At 42.1% G+C, this 19,567-nt stretch overlaps 1 protein-coding gene across 2 annotated transcripts in view; it reads right to left on the reverse strand.

The window, feature by feature from the left end:
* Positions 1-15,351, reverse strand: part of LOC144730046 (SLIT-ROBO Rho GTPase-activating protein 1-like) — an 83,847-nt gene extending 68,496 nt beyond the window's left edge. For both annotated transcript variants that reach the window (XM_078610551.1, XM_078610550.1), the window contains exon 1: positions 15,173-15,351. In XM_078610551.1, the coding sequence (XP_078466677.1) occupies positions 15,173-15,239 (67 nt within the window). In that variant the 5' untranslated portion in view covers positions 15,240-15,351. The remainder of the gene's footprint in view (positions 1-15,172) is intronic.
* Positions 15,352-19,567: the final 4,216 nt, after the last annotated feature.

Genomic DNA, 19,567 nt, shown 5'->3' on the forward strand with positions numbered 1-19,567 from the left:
AATTAACTTTGATTGGCGGCACCCAGCAGTACGAGGTTGTTCAGCTCAAATTCACACAGGCAAACAGATAAATTTTTTTCAAGAAAGGATAACGACACTTTTGATTTAAAGCTTTCGTGACTGCAGGGATTCATATTCTTGGTTCTTTCGGTAAAGTCACGTAGAAGGGAAACAATAAAATAATAAAAATATAAAACAATAAAAATGCTCACGACGTTTCGACTGCAACACAAGCAATCATCATCAGGTGAGAAATATACACCTGATGATGATTGCTTGTGTTGAAATCCACACCTGATGATGATTGCTTGTGTTGCAGTCGAAAAGTCGTGAGAATTTTATTGTTTTATATTTTTATTATTTGATTGTTTGCCTTCTACGTGACTTTACCGAAAGAACCAAGAATATGATAACGCCACTGTTCAGCATGCCACTCACTTCATTTGCTGGGAAACCCATGTGCCCTGGCTACTAAAAGTCTTTACCCAAAGCACATTATCTTCCAGATTAATTTGGCAGGAACACTGGAACATAATGGCTAGCTCTTTATGCCAACAAAGGTGACAAAGGCCGCATTCCTGACATACCCAATGAAACACGAACCTTACAGACACGTTCACATTCAGGGAATTACGCTCATGCTCTACAGTTTCGTGTGGATTCTCTAATCCCCATATGCGCACATTGTGACGGTTAACTTTACCGCTTAGATGAAATGTTGCTTCATCACTAACAAGTATAACCAGTAAAAACAAAGTTTTTCACTATAAATCCTTTATATGCGTGGCGGCTAGAGTCCTCTCGTCCTCTGGCTTGAGATGGCTGCCACCTATGGGTCAGATGATTGCATTGCACCATTAAGCAATTGGTAATTAAATATAATATTTTTGTCCTAAAAAGTGTAAAATTTTGGAAAAAACCTTTCACGAACATTAATTGTCACGCACAACGAGTCTGTGTGGAAAATGTCAGCTCGATTGGATCACGGGAAGTGGGTTAAAAAACGACCGAAAGATTTGCACGGTCGTAAGCAAGCAAGCGAACTTAATATAAAGGATTTAAAAATGAAACGCGGTAAGAAGCTGTCGTCCTCCATGTTCTGTAACATTGCATCACAAAATACTACACGCTTTCCTTTGTCACCTGCACGAAGAGCCTGTACCATTTGCAACTGGTATGGCCTCATGATTAAACGTCGCCTTAACACACGCCAGGCAGTCTTATGAGGGATCGCAAGTTCTCGGTTGGCACGAGTGGACTTGCGTGGTCGCCCTGTGCTCTTCCCCTTACATAAACAGCCTGTTTCCTCAAATTGTCGATACCAACAACGAATGCTCTTTGACATTGGCGGATCAATGCCAAAACGCTGTTGAAACGCACGCTGCACCGCAATTACGGATTCAGTCTTGCTGAACTGCAGAACGCAAAATGCCTTGTGTTGCGGGGTCGCCATCTTGCGAATGACTGAAGCTAGGGGCTGTTTGTGCGCTGGGAGAGGCATCTAGCGGTAATCATTTGAAACTCTATGCCCCGACCTTTCAAGTGGTAAGAGTTTCATTCATGGGCAGTTCGTGGTTGCAGAGATATAGTGATTTCAAATCAGGTCCATCTTTTTGAAACACCCTGTATAAAAAAAAAGATAAACTTTTTATTTCACCAGATAAGGCCTACTAAACTACATAGCTATTTTTCATTCGCGACCTGGCCACAAACTATAGTTCAACAAAGTGGCTTATCAGGTGCAAATTTATAGCAGCCAAATACTCTAAACGTATGTTTCTAAATGTCCACGTGGCCACGGGGAGAAAATGCTCCAAAAATACAGGCGTTAGGGTCAGGATCGCACCCAAACCTCCTGTATACCAGGAGAAGCAGTTAACATCTCGTCACCGTTGCACTCCATGACCCACATAGCATGGGGAGACCCTTATCCAGCATTGGATTGACCAAAGGGCTGCTTGCACATGTACACAAGTGAATGTCTCCTCATTCATGATCTTTTCCACTGTTCAAATGACACTATCGTTACGTAACCCCCTACCTATCTTTTTAGTTGCCTTTTTCCACAACATGGGTCTCTCCCCCACTCCTATACAGCATCTTCAGATGGAATTGCATTCATAATTAATATTAATTACTATTGTTTTGGACTATATTTGTGTATTCCGTATCTTCCGAGATCATCTCATCAGCAGTCCTCATAAGCTAAGCGGTCTTGAGCCTGGTGAGTGCTCGACCGGGTGAGTCACCATGAGTGTCACAGGCTGTTGCAGAGCTATGCTGCAGGCAGCACAAGAAAAGTGCAGCAGCCTCAATCGTTGAACTGTATGTCTATGGATCCACGTGTCTTCAAAACCAGTATTTACCAACGTGAAGTAAAGAAAAAACCTCCATGACCCACGTGGCATGGAGAGACCCTTACAAAAGGGCTGCACATGTCCAAAAATTTGTCATCTCCATATATATAAGAGGCAAAGTTGTGATTATGTGTGTCTGTTCAAAATGTTTAGCGTACTTCCCGACATGCAACAAACTTGAAATTTGCCATGTGGGTACTTTCCAGACTGTACACCATACAAAAATTATTAAAATACACTTTTTGGGGGGGGGGGGGGGCGGAGCCCAATAATGCATATATTTTTTTCACGGCAAGTGAGCTGTGACGTCAAATCTGGCATGTGACCCACGCATGTGGAAGTGTAACGCATTGTAGTGTAGCGGTTAGCGCGCTACGCTACGAACCCAGCGACCAGAGTTCGATTCCCGCTCACGGCCACCACCGGTGACGATTATTTGAACCAGTCTCAAACGAGTAACTGTTGTGGTGTGAACATCGCCACTGGGGAGACAAAGGCGGCCGGGTGTGGTGAATCCCAAGTCCCGGGCGAAGCCGGGTAGTACAGCTAGTACATTTATAAACCACAAAGCCATTATATAATGCACCTGCTACACCACATCATAGAATGTTTGTTTCTTTGGAGAAGCAGCCACTTGAAAGCTATCAAACTCCCTGCGGGAGCGGACCAATGAGCTTAGTGGTCATTGCTGCTACCCTCATCCACTCTCTCAAACTCCCCACCTACAGGACCGACGTTCCCAGGGTGTTAATTTCCCATACTGTGAACAATAGCAGCTGACTTTGCGCTTGAATGTGCCAGGCATGAGGCATGAGATAACATTAATGTGCCTTCCTTCACACTGCATTCTCCATCACGCTTATCTACACACGTCAGTGGTATTCCACTACAAAACATTACATGTAGGGAAACCCACTGAATATTTAATCATGTTGATTATTAAACTTATGATACATGCACAAAATGGTATGCGTAAGAATGTACTTGATTTTATTCGTACGTGTTGTAGTGGGGGTGGAAGGTGCCGCAGTGGTAAAAATACTGGCCTATAAACCCACCCATCAACATAAGTTTGCATCTGAGCCATGGCTAACAACGGGCCGGGAATTGCTCATCTTTAAGATGTAAAGAAGAGTCCTGTGGATAGCGGGATTGACAAAGAAACAACAGCAGTTGGTGAATAAATGACCCAGTCATGGGCACTTCCCCTTCGCTCAACTGCGCTGATAAGCATGGTGACTGACGTGGCATAGGAAGGAATTATTTTAACAGTGAAGAAACAAAGGATTACCAAACTATTCTTTTCATTGGTGCATTGTCTGTTAAAACATGGATGTGTGTGTGTCCATCTGTACGTCTTGCTGAATGTTGATGGCTCTCACCGGATTAAGTCAGTGATGTCAGTTAAATATATTTAAAAAAGACGATCAATTTTAAATTATTGTAATGTTCTGACCTGCCCCTACTGGACATTTGTAAAAAAAAAACAGCGTTATATCTTATCAGATTCCTCCAGTATAAATACATATTCTGATTCTGGACTTCAAACAAAGAAACAGACAAAGACAATGGAAGAAAGGCTAAAGGGTGCACAAAAGAGCATGGAGAGAGATACATGCTTGAAATTACAGCGCTGGTTTCCATACATTTATGCAGGTTTGGATTGTACGATTTCTTGTATATGTGGCTGGCTAACCTATTTCTACCCAATGATCACTAAATGCGGTTTGAATCCACTCATATGCGGTCGAACATGGGGTAACATTGCGTGTACTGTATCCGCGACTCGGCAGGCAGCCGTCTTGTGCGGAGCATTGTGGGTTTTGACGACTGTGCAGTCGATGCTACGCGATTTCGCTTTGTGCCCCCCTTTATTTTTGGAATGCACCTACCGCATAAAGCAAGGCAAACCTATAGTGGGACAGAAAAAAAGAACACGGCTTATCATGAGAATATTAAAAAAATCCAATTTTTTATAATTATTAACGTCTAATAAGCCAACATGGAGCAGTCAATACACATACTGCCCGTGGGTCAATACGCATGCTGAATGGGATGGAAGCTTCGTCTTAAGCACTTGATTAGCCTGGCTGTACCACCACGGTGGGCCCCACACCGCTATCTGTAGGAGACAGCGCTGTCAATCTACATCAGCCTGAAAATTGACATCTAAAGCCCCGACCGGCTGATGTACCGATCACGGAGGTGTGTAGCCTAGCAACAACGGTGGTGTGCGGCAGGCATAGCTGTGTGTGCCGGGCGGCTCAGCCGGTTCAACACACGCTGGAGATAAAAAAAGAAAAACAGGAGCCGTCTCCTGGTGCGCAGTGAGAATCTATGGGATAAAGCATGCATAGTTTTCTTTTCCAAGTGGGGGTTCAACGGCATTTACATTTCAAAAAAAGATAGAAAATGAGTGAAAATCCTGTTCAATAAATATTCTGAGTGTTGCGTCCCTTTTGTCAATACGCTACTGGATCCCGCGTGCAGCAATAGCCACACACAAACCCCACCTATTGCTTCCCATAATTGTGCCTGCGCACAAGCTATGGTGAACATGCTTTACAGAATTAAGGCATTACACACATCTTCTTGGTTCTTTCGGTAAAGTCACGTAGAAGGGAAATAATAAAATAATAAAAATAAAACATAATAAAATACAATTCTCACGACGTTTCAGCCACAACGCAAGCAGCCGTCCTCAGGTGAAGAATAGCGCTTAGCTTAGACAGGGTCTTTCCGATAGCCCTTCTACGTGACTTTACCGAAAGAACCAAGAAGATGAATCCCTGCAGTCACGAAAGCTTTAAATCGAAATTTAGCATTACACACACTTGCAGTTTATATTTATGAGAATGCACGTGCAATTCCATAGTCAGTCCACTGCTGGAAGGCAGATCCTCCCCATGCCATGCAAGTCACGGGGGTCTTTTGAGCATGCTGATGAGGAGTGCAGATTGGTAATGGTGGGGATCAAACACGTGGGAGCATAGACGTACAGTACAATCATTTATTTTGCTCAACTACTCTCTGCTACCTACCAGGTAGCCCCACTGCTCTATGGAAGGCAACCTGTGTTGTGCATGGTGGTTACTTATCCAAGCATTGTACAGGCTCGCAACTGCTTAGCTTCTGGGGTCTGACGAGTTCAGGTGCATTCTGGATAATCGGGTCATTTCAAATGAATACCAGCACGTGACCAATTGCATTTCATTACACATTACTCATCACAAACTTATGCCATTGATCCAAACCTATGGATGTGCACGAAACCTCGTGTTACACGTGGTCAACAGCTGTGGCATGGCGATACACCTTTGGACGTACATTCCAACCCTGCTTTTTGTTAAGCCATGCTGCTGTCTGCCTCGCGACACTTAATACATGCAACCTTTAAATTTCGATTATTTTATTACTTCCCTTCTACGTGACTTTACCGAAAGAACCAAGAAGATGAACCTTTAAATTTTAAAGAAGCGGCACTTAACGGCAGCGGAACTACAAGCTCAGCACTGCCTTAATGCCATGAGTTCTAAGCCGATTATTTAGCACTGTGAAATAATGACTCACATCTAACCCCTCGTGTTAACTCTCTCGTTGCTAAACAACCTTGGAAATGTATGCATTTTGATTGCAACATATCATATCCATACACCCAGCTATTCATAATTATCAGCCATAAACTATCCACTGCTGCATGGAGGCCTCCCCCCTCCAAGCCGTCGCCATCTCTCATGGTCACGTGATTCGCCAATTAATTTAGCACCTGCACTTGAACTAATTTCAACACGCCATTCTCCATGCTGGATATCCTCCTGGGCTCGTTCGCTCCTTTGGCTGCCATTGTGGCATTAATCTCAATCACCGGCCACCATCCCTTCCAATCATGTGTCCTGCCCAAGCCGAGTTGCTTTCATAAGCAGGCAAGATGATGTCTCTAACTTGTATATATCCTCTAATCCATGTATTCCTACTTCTGTCAGTGAAATATCCAAGTATACATCTCTCCATGTTTATTTGTGCATTCTCGACCTTCTATTCAATTTTTACAATATCAGCATGCTACTGAAATATAAATGGCATAGATGCTATAAAAGCAATTATCATGCACCTTAATACAATTATTATTGCACTTGGTAACCTAAAAATGTCTCCCCAAATCTCAAACATTTTTGGGAGGTCCTGTCAAGGTTTTGCAGTAGGTGCAATGCTGTTACGTGTAATAACAATTGAATAATCTGCAGGTAATCTGAGCATTGGGACATTTTGCCAACATTGGTTAAACCGCATGTTTTGTGATGTGCAAGAATCAACTTAACTGATGTATTAGAGGCATTGTTACATGCCCAATATTCTGGCATTTTGAACAAGTATTTATTGCATTGTATTAACACATACATGTGTGAATAAACAGCACTATTTGCAGCCAATTTCTAAGTGCCATGTATTTAACCCTTCTGGTGAATATCACCTTTTCTAAGATGCAACCTCAGTCAGTTATCTTGAATGTATTATTGTGAAATGAGTCCCAAAAAACGAAACCTTAGACTGTGCCAAATGTAAGAAACCACCATTACTCCTGGCCTCAGTCAAATATGATTTAACAAAGGTTTAGAAGCTAGAGAGAACATCAAAGGGCCTGGTGCGTATATCCTGAAACCTAAGGCTACACAACACGCATGTTTCTCCTACGACGCAGACAAATGGCGCTATTCATGGTGTGCATCACAAACCAGGCTCATCGCTATGTTCCCCCGAATGGACAAAAACCCCATAGTCCTCGTGATCAATTTAATTTGCCTTCCGTCATGAGCCACCAACCCCATGTTGCAGCTTTGTTTATATAATGAAAGAAATACTGAAAATGAACCTCCACAAGGAGATTAACTATGCCAGTGAAAAATACAAGCCAGTTAATGTTCAAGAAGAGCTCTTCAAGGTGACAAAAGCCTCAATAATAATTATTGACCAGAAAAATCATTCATAAAATTTCTTTATCAACCATTACAATAAAAAATAGACAATGTATATTGAAAGCTCTAAATTTATTTAATCGTTTCAAGCAAGTTAACTATAAATTAAACTTTTATTTCACTAGGTAAGGCCCACTGATGAGATATGTTGCGTTTTCAGAAGTGACCTGGCCACAAATGATAGCTCCACGAAGTGGCTTATCATGTGCAAATTTATTGCAGCCAAATACTCGAAAGGCATGTTTCTAAACATGTGTCTAAAACATTTAGTGATACTAAATACATCAGCTCGAAGTACGCTGAAACCACCTCCATGACTGAAAATTGTGGCAAGATCTTTTAAAAGAACCAATAAGTATTTTGGTGGGCAGTGTTGTTTTTACTTAATGTTTTTTTCATACATTTATCTTAAAGTAAATCTTGCTTATCTGCAATGTATTCAGATTCATGTTTCTCAGTAGCATCTGTTTACTCTACAAAACACTTCTACAAAGTCTCATCAGCAAGGTGAAGTCTGTAAAACCAATGCCACTGGGTGTCACGTCATCAGGGGCAGATATCCCACAAATGAATTTTGCCCAAAGATGAAAAAAAAATTGTTCTCTAGGTTCATTTTTCAAAACATTTTTTCCCCCAGCACATTTAGCCCGGTGTATGGCCAAATCACCCAGGCCTCTTACCAAAGCATTCAATCTTATCAGATTTCAGAAGCCAAGCGGGCTTGAGTGTCAATATTGCCTGAACGGGTGACCCCACCATACACACAATAGGCTGCTGAGGGGTTATGTGTTGTGGGAAACAAGAGGGCAGCGTAGCAAAAGTGATGCTGTACTGTACTACACTCTCACATCTATGCTCCCCACCTTGGCCTCCCCACCTTGTTGGGAGGCTAACATCCAGCAGTGCCTTGACAAAAAAGGGGCTGCAGATACATTCTTAAACAATTAAACTGCAAGCATGTAACACCTCAACCCAGTACAATACGAACTTTGAGCACGGCTTATGTGCAGGCAATGCAATTCTGGGAAGCGGTCTGTGGCTCTTGCCACACACATGGCACTGCGGAAACAACACAGCCCGCTGTATTTCACCACGTGGGCTGGCATAAAGCGCACGGCTGCCTGCTGTTCGGAAGTAGTCGCGTGGATGCCACAGTCAGTAATGCTGGAAGTTCTGGCGGCAGGAGACCGGCCAAATTTGTGCACAGTGTGTCACTTGACTCATACTGTACATATAACTTACATGATTTACTAACAAAATTCGAATACACAAAGAGGGCTTTTGGTCTCGAGACAGCATGTTTGTTCCAAGGTTTTTTTTTGTAGCCCATGGCTAGCATCTAAATAGTTCCCAAGAACTGCTAAAAAAAACTAATGGTAATTGGATTTGCGTGTCAATTCAATGGAGGTGTACAGCTCTTTTGTCAACTCGCAGCTGTATAAGGACCTCACGACAACGTGCAGGTCGTGGGGGTTATTTGACCACAATTTTCCAATTTGATTGGTGTGTATTAGCTAAGTCGAGGAGCATAAATATTGGGGGCAAAGTACGGTACAACAATGTAATTTGTTGCACTGCCCTCTGCTGACAATGTAGCTACGCAGCAGATTACAACACTTATTGTATGGATGGTGGTTTCCCATTCAAACAGTGCCGGCTCATTCGTGGTTTTCTTCCAAAATCTGACGAAATCGGGTGCATTATGGGTGATTTGGTCACAGAAAACCATTCCAAATAAGCATATATCATATGTTTTTTTTTAAAATGACCATATCGACTTATCTATTCACCACTAAATCAGTAATGTTACAGAAATGTTTAAGCACATGCTGTTTTTCTACAAAATTAATGTTTGCTAATAATTAGTGAGGATTGATGATGTGGCATGGGAAAATGTATTTATTTTAAATGGTTGTACGAGTACAGCTGCGATAGTACGTTTTTGAGACTTCATTATTTTTGGGCATCCTATGGCTGCTGTGTCACATGGGACAGGCGTGTCCCATCATTGAAGCTGGAAACACATTTTTTCAGCACTCTGCACAGAGTTTAAAGTGCACCAGTTCTCAGAGCACAGAAAGGTCACCGCAACGATTATTTTTCCAACCGCCAACAGTAAACGTGGCACCCATAAATGGCCATTCTTCAAATTGGCACACTGAATTCAGGCTCCTGACCCACAGGTGTTGCGGACATTTTCCATTTATTAACTTCGGAAGGATGCTGTTAGCTGGAAACACTGACCAGAGCACGCGTCCTGGTGAATTAGAACAGCAGCATCCTCTTGTCCAAATCAGCAACTGCTGGTTCATATTTTGGCGTCACAAAGGGTGCATTTAGACATGGATTTAAGTATTGTTGTATATAACTTTTGGGGTAATTTCTTGCCGTGTTTACACAGGAGCAAATCATAGGTTGAGTGTTGATGGGAAAGACCAACTGCTTGCACTTATTTCATCAGTTCCCTAGCAGTGATGCACTACACTGTACTAGTAGAATGCTATTTTTTATAATGCATACACAAGTCATATTTGACTTACATAAACATTCAGAAAATTAGAGCATAGTTCTTGGTTCTTTCGGTAAAGTCACGTAGAAGGGAAATAATAAAATAAAATAAATATAAAACAAGAAAAAAAATCCTTACGACGTTTTGACTGCAACACAAGCAATCATTATCAGGTGTGAAATTCACAGCAAGAATTAATTTTTTTCAAATTTTCTTGCTGTGTATTTTACACCTGATGACGATTGCTTGTGTTGCAGTCGAAACGTCGTGAGAATTTTTATTGTTTTATATTTATATTATTTTATTATTTCCCTTCTACGTGACTTTACCTAAAGAACCAAGAATATGAATCCCTGCAGTCACGAAAGCTTTAAATCAAAATTTTGAGCATACTTCTTAAGGAAAAATAACATTTTATTTCCATTCAAAAGTGATACTTATTCTGCAGTACGTTGCCACAATATGTATAGCAATGTGCACAAAAATGTAAAATATGTACGGGCCCCACGGTGATGAGATGCTAACTCCCTTGCCTGGTATGCAGGAGGTCGTGGGTTCAATCCCAACCCTGATGCTTGTATATTTGGAGTTTGTATGTTCTCCCTGTGGTCATGTTGCTTATTATATCAGGGTCCTTCGGTTTTTCCCTCCATATTTAAAAAAATGCGTTTAGAGTATTTGGCTACTATAAATTTCCACATAAGCTAGGTCATTGAGTGATCATTTATGCCCAGGTCGCATCTGAAAAAGAGCTATATAGCTCAGGCGGTCTTACCTGGTAAAATAAAAATAGCATAGTTTTTTTCACAGTCGTCAAATAAAATGCAGGCCTTGGGGATGTGATTGTATTTGTTCAGAATATCACATCTCACAAAGTTTTCCAGGGACTTTAAGAAACATTGGAAACATACATAATTATAAATGCGTATGCATAACTGTAGCGCATCAGAAATTTCTGCAAAACAGCAAACAGTGTGAGCGCTGTACACCAATTAATAGAAAGAACTATTCAGGAAGAAATTACGATGGTATTTCTGAAAATGTTTTCGATTGCAGACCTTACTTTCCATGAAAAGGTCCTTTATATTTACTTAAATCTTGGAAATTAAAACAAGGCCTTCAGTTGTTAGGCACTTATTTTTCTAAATGTCTGCCAAATTGGTATCTAAATGAAAATAAAAACCTCAAATTAGGGTGTGCCTTTCTAACAACAACAAAACAAATCCAACATGCCAAATAAACAACCGACCAGCATCCGTTAATTTATCATCTTGCTGTATATAATGTTCGGTGCCTTTCAAGTCACCACTTCTGCATGCACTGGAACTCCACACTGAATGTCCCCCAGTGGATGTTCTAAAGACCTGGGCTGCATTTTCTGAAATTCTGACGGTTACTCGCCAACTTGAGGGCATGCACGGAAACAACAGCATATAGGTAGGACCCCACCACTTTGCCAAATCAGTTTGTTCGTCCAGTCTAAGAGCTGACCACACGTCTGGGCACAGAGTCTGTGGGTGACCAACTGTGGTATACGAAGTGCTGAGGTGCAATGACATTGTAAACCAAAACTGAGCTTAAGTGGAAAATATCGTACAATATTACAGGAAGGAATAAGAAACTGCTGAGTTCCCAATAGTTCTTTGCACAAACTTGCGGAAAAAAACATTACCAGGTTTTATTTTCCACTCAATTTTTTCACGCCCAAAACTTTAGTGATAGTGTTGATATGGTATCTGTTATGCGCTTTTCCAAACAACCGATTATCCAAACCAAGAGGGCATATCTCCTGACAAACTTACATAAAATTAAGGGTCAAACGTAAGTCAATACTGCAATTACCAGCAGCAGTGAGTAAATACATCATTCTGAGCTGGCCCGGAGTTAGATGGCTCTCCTTTATCAGTGTCAAAGCAACCTTTTCATGCCAAGATGCAGCCTATTAGGCAGTAACTACGATGCCCACACACACAATCACAAGCCACTCCGTGCCACATCTCAGAAGCACCTCCTCACCTATACAACTCGTTCTTCATCTTTACCACTAAGGTCTTAATTGATTAGATACATAAACATATTGTCATAGGTATTACTGTAGGTTATGACTACGGTATTAACAATCTGATGAATTGTGTTTGAAATATGGTTAGAGGGCAGTTGAGGTCGTCAATAAGTGTCATGGTAGCCATGTGGTTATTACACTGTACTACAAACCCTGATATTTGATTCCAGGCCACGACTAACATCAGTTATGAGTGATATGTAAATTGGTTCTGGACATCACCATAACTTCACCAACCACCTGTGATGAGTGTGGTGAAGTATGGTCACAGTATGCCCATGACGACGATGCATCAGGTCTCCATCCATGAAGACAAATCGCTGTAACTTCAATAAACAATTCCTAATTCTTTGAGTTACAAGATGAATGACATTTTTGACAATTCCTGTATTGCAAAGTATTATGCACATATTTCAAAATTGAAATGTCACGTGAAGTAATGCTACATATCTTATATGCAACAATGCATATGCAAAACAGTATAAATGCAGTAGAAGCATTTCCCTATAAATATTCCACTTGTAATTAAAGGCATTCCACCATTTTCTGTATCACTGTAAGTGGAGTGCAAGCTTGGAATTACATTGAGAGACAGAAAGAAGAACACGTGGATTAGAGAACACAAGCAAATCGGAAACATCATATTGGCAATTAAAAAAGTATACGTTTAGGCTGGACACGCCGCCAAAAAGAATGACGATTAAACTAACGTTGAAGTTTCAGCCAAAGGGTGGAACGCACCCAAAAGGATATCAATCACAGGAGGTGGAGAGATTAAATCAGTTCATGTGGAAACAACTCGATGGACTGTCATCAACCCATACGGTTTACCCGTATTCTTGTACAGCGAAATTGAGTTCGGGTCTATACGGCGTACAGCCGTTTCAATACGGGCAACATTTTGTCAATTTGTTTGTGTTGAGATTTACAAGGGCACGGAGTGACCAATAAGGTCTGAATTGGTCTGTAATAAAGGAGGCACTGATAAGGGGTTGACAGATATGCAAGACTGAGAGATGGCAACGGTTCAGCAGTGGATAGAACATGTCTGATGATGATGATGGGGAATGCATTGAACAAATGTCTGTTTATAGCGTATGCTCTCCACTATACTGGATTGAACTGCGAATTTTGAAACACGAGCTTAAAACACTGAAATCTACAGATGCTCCCTCTTACTTATTTGCTTAACTCCTCTTCTTAAAGAATAATAAACCCGGCTGTGTGTTTTTTTTTGTAAACGTCCGTCAGCAAGCAATGGCACGCATAGTGGGTCCCATTCATACCAGATCTGCATTATGGCAGACAACACTCTGCACCCATACATTAGCATTCCGCACACAATTGCTTTAACAAACCAAATGTTTCTACGCATGAGGGATAAATGCGTGGCATGTTGATCGCCAGCACAACGCCAAAATCAAAATGTATTAATCTCCGTACCTTGCACGCACCAAAATTCAATTAGCAACATAAATGTGTAAATTAAAGTCTTTTGTTTGGTAAGAGAGAATCTTCACATTTTCTGCAGTTTTATGAGGATATTCGGCCACATCTTGCGTTTAAAGCCCTCTTAGGAGGTTACAAATACAGTGAACACTTGCCCATTGTTAAGTGACCAGGTAAATGCAATAAAGGTTCCATTTAAATCCCACGCATTGTCAATGGCCTCTACCAAGGACATAAATGCTTTCAAATGTTGACCCAATGAATGGATTACGACACATTTTATAGATTTCTAAAACACAAAAGACCGCGGATACAAACGGTCTATATAGGTAAAGTGAGTGTACATTTAACCCTGTTATGTGTTTAATAACTGTTACTTAAGCAGGAAAGCACTCTTTCGACGTGACCTAATAGCCCTTATCAAAGGATGCAAAAGGCATTCACTAGACTACCGGGGGACCACACACACAGGCATTATATTGCATGGAAACATAAACAGTATATCCATGCAAATACATACTTACAACAGATCGCGGTTGAAGGCAGTGCGCACAGACATGTAAGTTGAGTACAACAATGGATTTGTGTTGGAGTATCCATCTCCCCTGCTGTCTTCACTACTTTGTCCAAAAGTGTGGCCACGTCGTAAGCGTTTCAACACTGTAGATGCTTTGTGGATATGAACTAATATTGAGCTTAGACTAAACCGTAGCATCTTCCCTAACCCCATCTCTGTCAAGTTTCACTTCACATATTGAATCATTTATTGGAAAATCATGGCTGTAAACGCTTCGTGAGATCATATGGTATGACACACGCTTTAGAGCAACCACTCTAAATGTATGGATTCCTTGACTTGTAAATACGAAGCTGGTTTAGCTCGAGGGTTAATGTTATAGAGCTGTGACCTTGTGCAATCTGTGAAAAGTAAAAACTTTAAAGTTTAGCTTTTGCAGTTTGGTCTTGCAGATACTATCTACGTCATGGACAGATCACAGATACCGTGGTTAACACTTATTATACACTTATTATACATAAAACCTTGATATTTACGATTGTGTTATACATTTTTTATCTTAAGAGATATCTCAAACTTTAATATGTAGTTAAAACTTGATTTAAAGCTTTCGTGACTGCAGGGATTCATATTTTTGTTTTTTTTGGTAAAGTCACATAGAAGCGAAATAATACAATAATATTAATGAAACAATTTTTATTGTTTTTATTGCTTTATATTACTATTATTTTATTATTTCCCTTCTACGGGACTTTACCGAAATAACCAATAATATGTAGTTAAAACTTATTTGTTAACATCTGGTCGTCATGCCTTACCTAACGTCTCTATCTTGCTTAAAGCGACATCCTATCAATGAGGTCTCACATGCTAATAAAGTTCACGATTTACACACACAAAGATCCCTGTATAACCTTGACAGACTGTAGGGGAAAGTGTTGTTAGCGAGCACCTATTAAGGCCGGCAGGGCACACGAACGGCAGCGTGGGCAGCACCACGCCCGGCCGCGTTTGTCTCCCCACGTGGCGATGGTTTACACACCGTACCACGTACTCATTTAACGCTGAGTCGACCTAGTGTGAGGCCCAGGACCGGTTCAGATAATCGTCACTGGGACTGGTATTGGTGGCCGTGAGCAGGAATCGAACCCGTGTCGCCGGGTTCGTAACACATTACACTAACCACTACTACACATTACACACAGATGCACAAACAGTTAAGAGCACAAAACATTGCAACGTGGATATCAAAGCTTAACAACAAACGTGCGTGTATGGAGTCCGAACTGTGTGTGGGTGGGTTACCTTTGACTTGCATCTCAAAGTCTGCCATGATGTCCTTTTCCTTCTTAAATTTCGGCGCCGAAGTCATCGTTGCTGTGTGGGTGGTGGTGGTGATGGTGGTGGTGTGGGCCCTATCTTGGCTTCTCCTCCTATTCAACGAAACTTCTCCGGGCACCTTTCGCGAAACGTCGCCCTTCTTTCTCCTATTCTTCTACATGTAAGATTGTACGTGTGTGTGTTGTGTGGCTTCCCAAGTGTGCTATTGAAGTGTCCTCCACAGACTTTTTGCCGAGCTCGTTCGCGATCCCTTTTTGTGTGTTGCAAAGTCTGCCCTGCTTGCTAAGCCTGCCTGCCGCCCCCTTTCGTCCCGGGGAAACGGAGTAAGAAATAAAGAAATAACTCAAAATCAAATAAACACAAAAGGAAGGAGGGGGAGGAGGGTGACGAGGAGGAGCTTTCAATGTGGAGGTTCCCAGCCCCCCCTAGAGCTCGAACAGGGATTACTCAGGAATCGAGTCCTTGAACCAAGCGACGATGATGACGATGCTGTTGATGATGATCGTGGACATTATTACGTGATTAATGTGCCTCCATCGAGAACGTGTCTCTCCTTTAATGTGGTTCTTATGTGCCCTGTGTAGTTGCCGTCGACTGTAGTATATTTATATTCGTGGTGGCTGCGTGTTTATTGTGGGCTAGTGGTGGTTCTAAGCGTGGATCGTATCGTGTCTCGTGTGTATCTAGCACATACGTATTGGCATCATTGTCTGTGTATTATATATAGCCAGTGTATGTAAACGAGTCCGTATAGCTTGAATAATGTAGTTACTATAGATTGTATGTAGTTACTACAGACTGTTAGTGCGTGAATAAACGAGTGCGCAATTGTCTGTGTACTACCACTATATTCTGTGTATACTGCAGTCTATTTATATTATAGAGTATAGAGCACTATAGTATCTAGGTGTAATGTGAACGACGTATTGTATCTCTGGCAATGCTTATATCATGTGGGTTAGGTCTGCTATAGTATGAATACAGGATGTGTGTATACTGTAGTGTCGTGTAGGTTCTCTACACTATTGTGAGTATTGTAGCTTATAATGTACTTGTATATGTGGACTATCGGGTGTGTAGAATATATATTATGGGTGTAGAATGTTCGTGTTGTGTTTGGAAGTTGTATAGCATGCGTGTGTAATGTGGATGCTGAAATGTGTAGAAGTAATTAGCATGTGCGTATTCTGTGTAATGTTTGCTGTGTACGTGAATACCAGCGTTTAATTGTGAACAGTGTGTATAATGCCCTGCAGTGTACTTTATTAAATGTCCTAGAGTCCACGTGTAATGGGTGTGCTATGTGCGCAAGCTATTTTTCAGTATGCGTGCACGTGTGTATATTTGTATATTATAGTAGTGGGTATAGCGTGTATAGCATGTACTATAGTAGTGGGTATAGTGAGTGTGTTGTATGTTGTATTACAGTGCAGACATGTGTTGTATGTTGTACTACAGTGTAGACGTGTTGTACTACAGTGTAGACGTGTGTTGTACTATAGTGTAGACGTGTGTTGTATGTTCTACTACAGTGTAGACGTGTGTTCTACTACAGTGTAGACGTGTTGTATGTTCTACTACAGTGTAGACGTGTGTTGTATGTTCTACTACAGTGTAGACGTGTTGTATGTTCTACTACAGTGTAGACGTATGTTCTACTACAATGTAGACGTGTGTTGTATGTTCTACTACAGTGTTGACGTGTGTTCTAATACAGTGTAGACATGCGTTGTATGTTGTACTACAGTGTAGACATGCGTGTATCGTGGGTGACTGTGGAGGCCGCCTTTTCTGCGCTCAACCCCGGACCCCGCATCTCGTCCCACCTCCTCCTCCCCCTCCTCCTCTACCGCCGCCGCCGAGGGCTCTCGCTTATCCCGCTGCCTGTGCCGCCTCGCAGGGAGACGACGACGAAGCGGAGGATGGAAGAAGGAAGAGGAGAGACGAGTGAGAGATGAGAGAGAGAGATGAGTGAGAGGAGAAAGATGAGTGAGAGGAGAGAAACACAGAGGACAGAGGAGGCGGCTGCTGAGCCGCAGAGGAGCTCCCGTCAGTGTCGCCAGGCGGACATCGCAGCCCTGCCCCGCGTGGCATGCCGGGACACGGGGCCGTTGGGGGGGTTGTGGGGGCGGTGGGGGGGGCGGTGGGGGGGGGAGTGGGGGGGCGGTGGGGGGGGGGGGGGCGGTGGGGGGGGGGGGAGTGGGGGGGGCGGTGGGGGGGGGAGTGGGGGGGAGTGGGGGGGGGTGTTGGGGAGGGTTGAGGGGGGTGGGGGGTGTTGGGGGTTTGGGGGGGTGAGGGGGGTGTTGGGGGGGGGGGTTGGGGGGTGATGGGGGGGGGAGGTTGGGGGGAGTGGGGGGTTGTTGGGGGAGGTTGAGGGGGGTTGGGGGGTGGTGGGGGTTGGGGGGGGTGATTGAACGACTGAAATTAAAGTGAATGAAATTAATTAATAACGACTCGAATGAATGGAAGTGATGAATGGTGCTATTATTTGCGATAGAATTAGCGTTGTTGACTAGAGGAGGGTTTGGGGAGGGGGGTATGACTGCGAAGGATGTAGATGAAAGAGAATGAGTTGGTGAGGGAATGAGTTGATGTGAGGGAATGAGTTGGTGTGAGGGAATTGATGAGGGAATGAGTTGATGAGAGGGAATGGATGAGGGAATGAGTTGGTGTGAGGGAATGAGTTGGTGTGAGGGAATGAGTGGATGAGAGGGAATGAGTTGATGAGAGGGAATGAGTTGAGGGAATGGATGAGGGAATGAGTTGGTGTGAGGGAATGAGTTGATGAGAGGGAATTGATGAGGGAATTCTGAATGGATGAAAGGTGTTTGAAGGAGGCATTCGCGAGGGAATTAATTAGAAGGAATTAACGGACGAGGGAATGAATGCGTATGAGAAAATGCATTGACGGGGGATTTACACAACGTGAATTAATGATTGAGGGAATGATTAATTGTTATAAAGGAATGTATGGCAGGGACTTTATACGGATTTAATAATACATGGGGTAATTACAAAAATAACGAAACGAATGAATTGCGAATGAGATCATTAATTAGGGCACTGATGAATGGGGGAACTCATGGATGTGAGAATGTATAAACAACACAAACTAGAGGAAATGAATTATTCAAATGAAATGAGGGAATCAAGGAAATGTAAACATCAAATGGAGAGATCAGCTAATCAGGGGATGAGTGGCTGTAAGGAAAGTAAAGAGAGATGGAATTTGGTGGCAATGTATGAGATTAAAACGTGAGGGATTTAATTGGTGCAGCATTGCATTGAAAGTGATGAATACGGTGATTGTGGGGATGCGGGTGACGTCATCACGCAGACGTGCGCGGTGACGTCACAGCGCAATTACCCGCCCCTTCCGGGCGCCAGCCAGCCAGCAAAACGTTTTTAAAAATAGTTTTCTAATCAAGTATGAGAACCATCGACTGTCTAGCTATATTTTTTTCACCTGAGGACGATTGCTTGTGTTGCGATCGAAACGTGATTTTTTTAAAATTATTTTTCTATCTACGTGACTTTACCGAAAGACTTTCTCAAAGGAAGTTGTTGCAGGGTCAACACTCAACACAGGATGCTGTATAAACATTCGTAACAAATTATGGAAAGAAATACGGTGGCACAACCCAGTCAACATGGAACGTTGGGCCCAACTTTGGTCCAACGGTTCCAACCACATGCCAATATTGGCCCTAAGTTTACTGAAAGGGCTGTTACAGGGTCAACACTCAACCCACAGTGAATTTACATATACTGTCCAGTTATTTTTTTCCCCTCCACGAAAAAGCTTACCTTTTAGGTGACCCAACGATTTAAAAGAAATCTCGCGTACATCGGCATCGTTTTTGGCACGAAAAACACATTAAAAGCCACAACATCAATGTGTCGATATTTATTGGTGGGCTCGACATCGATATCAGAAGCATTTATATACCGAAAAGAAACATTGCCCATTCATTCCTTAGATGCGTAATCATCGCTACAGGAGGCAGTGGATGTGGGTGGGGAATTTATGAATTCTCAAGATGTGGGCAGAGGCATTACGGGATATGTTACAACGGCGATGATAAATTGGATTATGATTATTGATATTTAGATATGAGATTTAGATGTGACGATTATGATATGAACTGGAAATTATAAACGGTGATAAGTTCATGGTCTAGTACTTGCTATTATTATATACTGTATTACACAATTTATTCTATATATAACGAATTGCATCAAATATACCTACATGCACATACAGTTTTGATTTGCATAATCCATAACAATACGAGGTTAGAGCCACATTTTTGTATAAATGCCCATGGCAATCAGGATTATTTATAAACACATGTTTGC

This window comes from Lampetra planeri, chromosome 34 (genome assembly GCF_965212315.1).
Source record: "Lampetra planeri chromosome 34, kcLamPlan1.2.h2, whole genome shotgun sequence".
Taxonomy (NCBI): domain Eukaryota; kingdom Metazoa; phylum Chordata; class Hyperoartia; order Petromyzontiformes; family Petromyzontidae; genus Lampetra; species Lampetra planeri.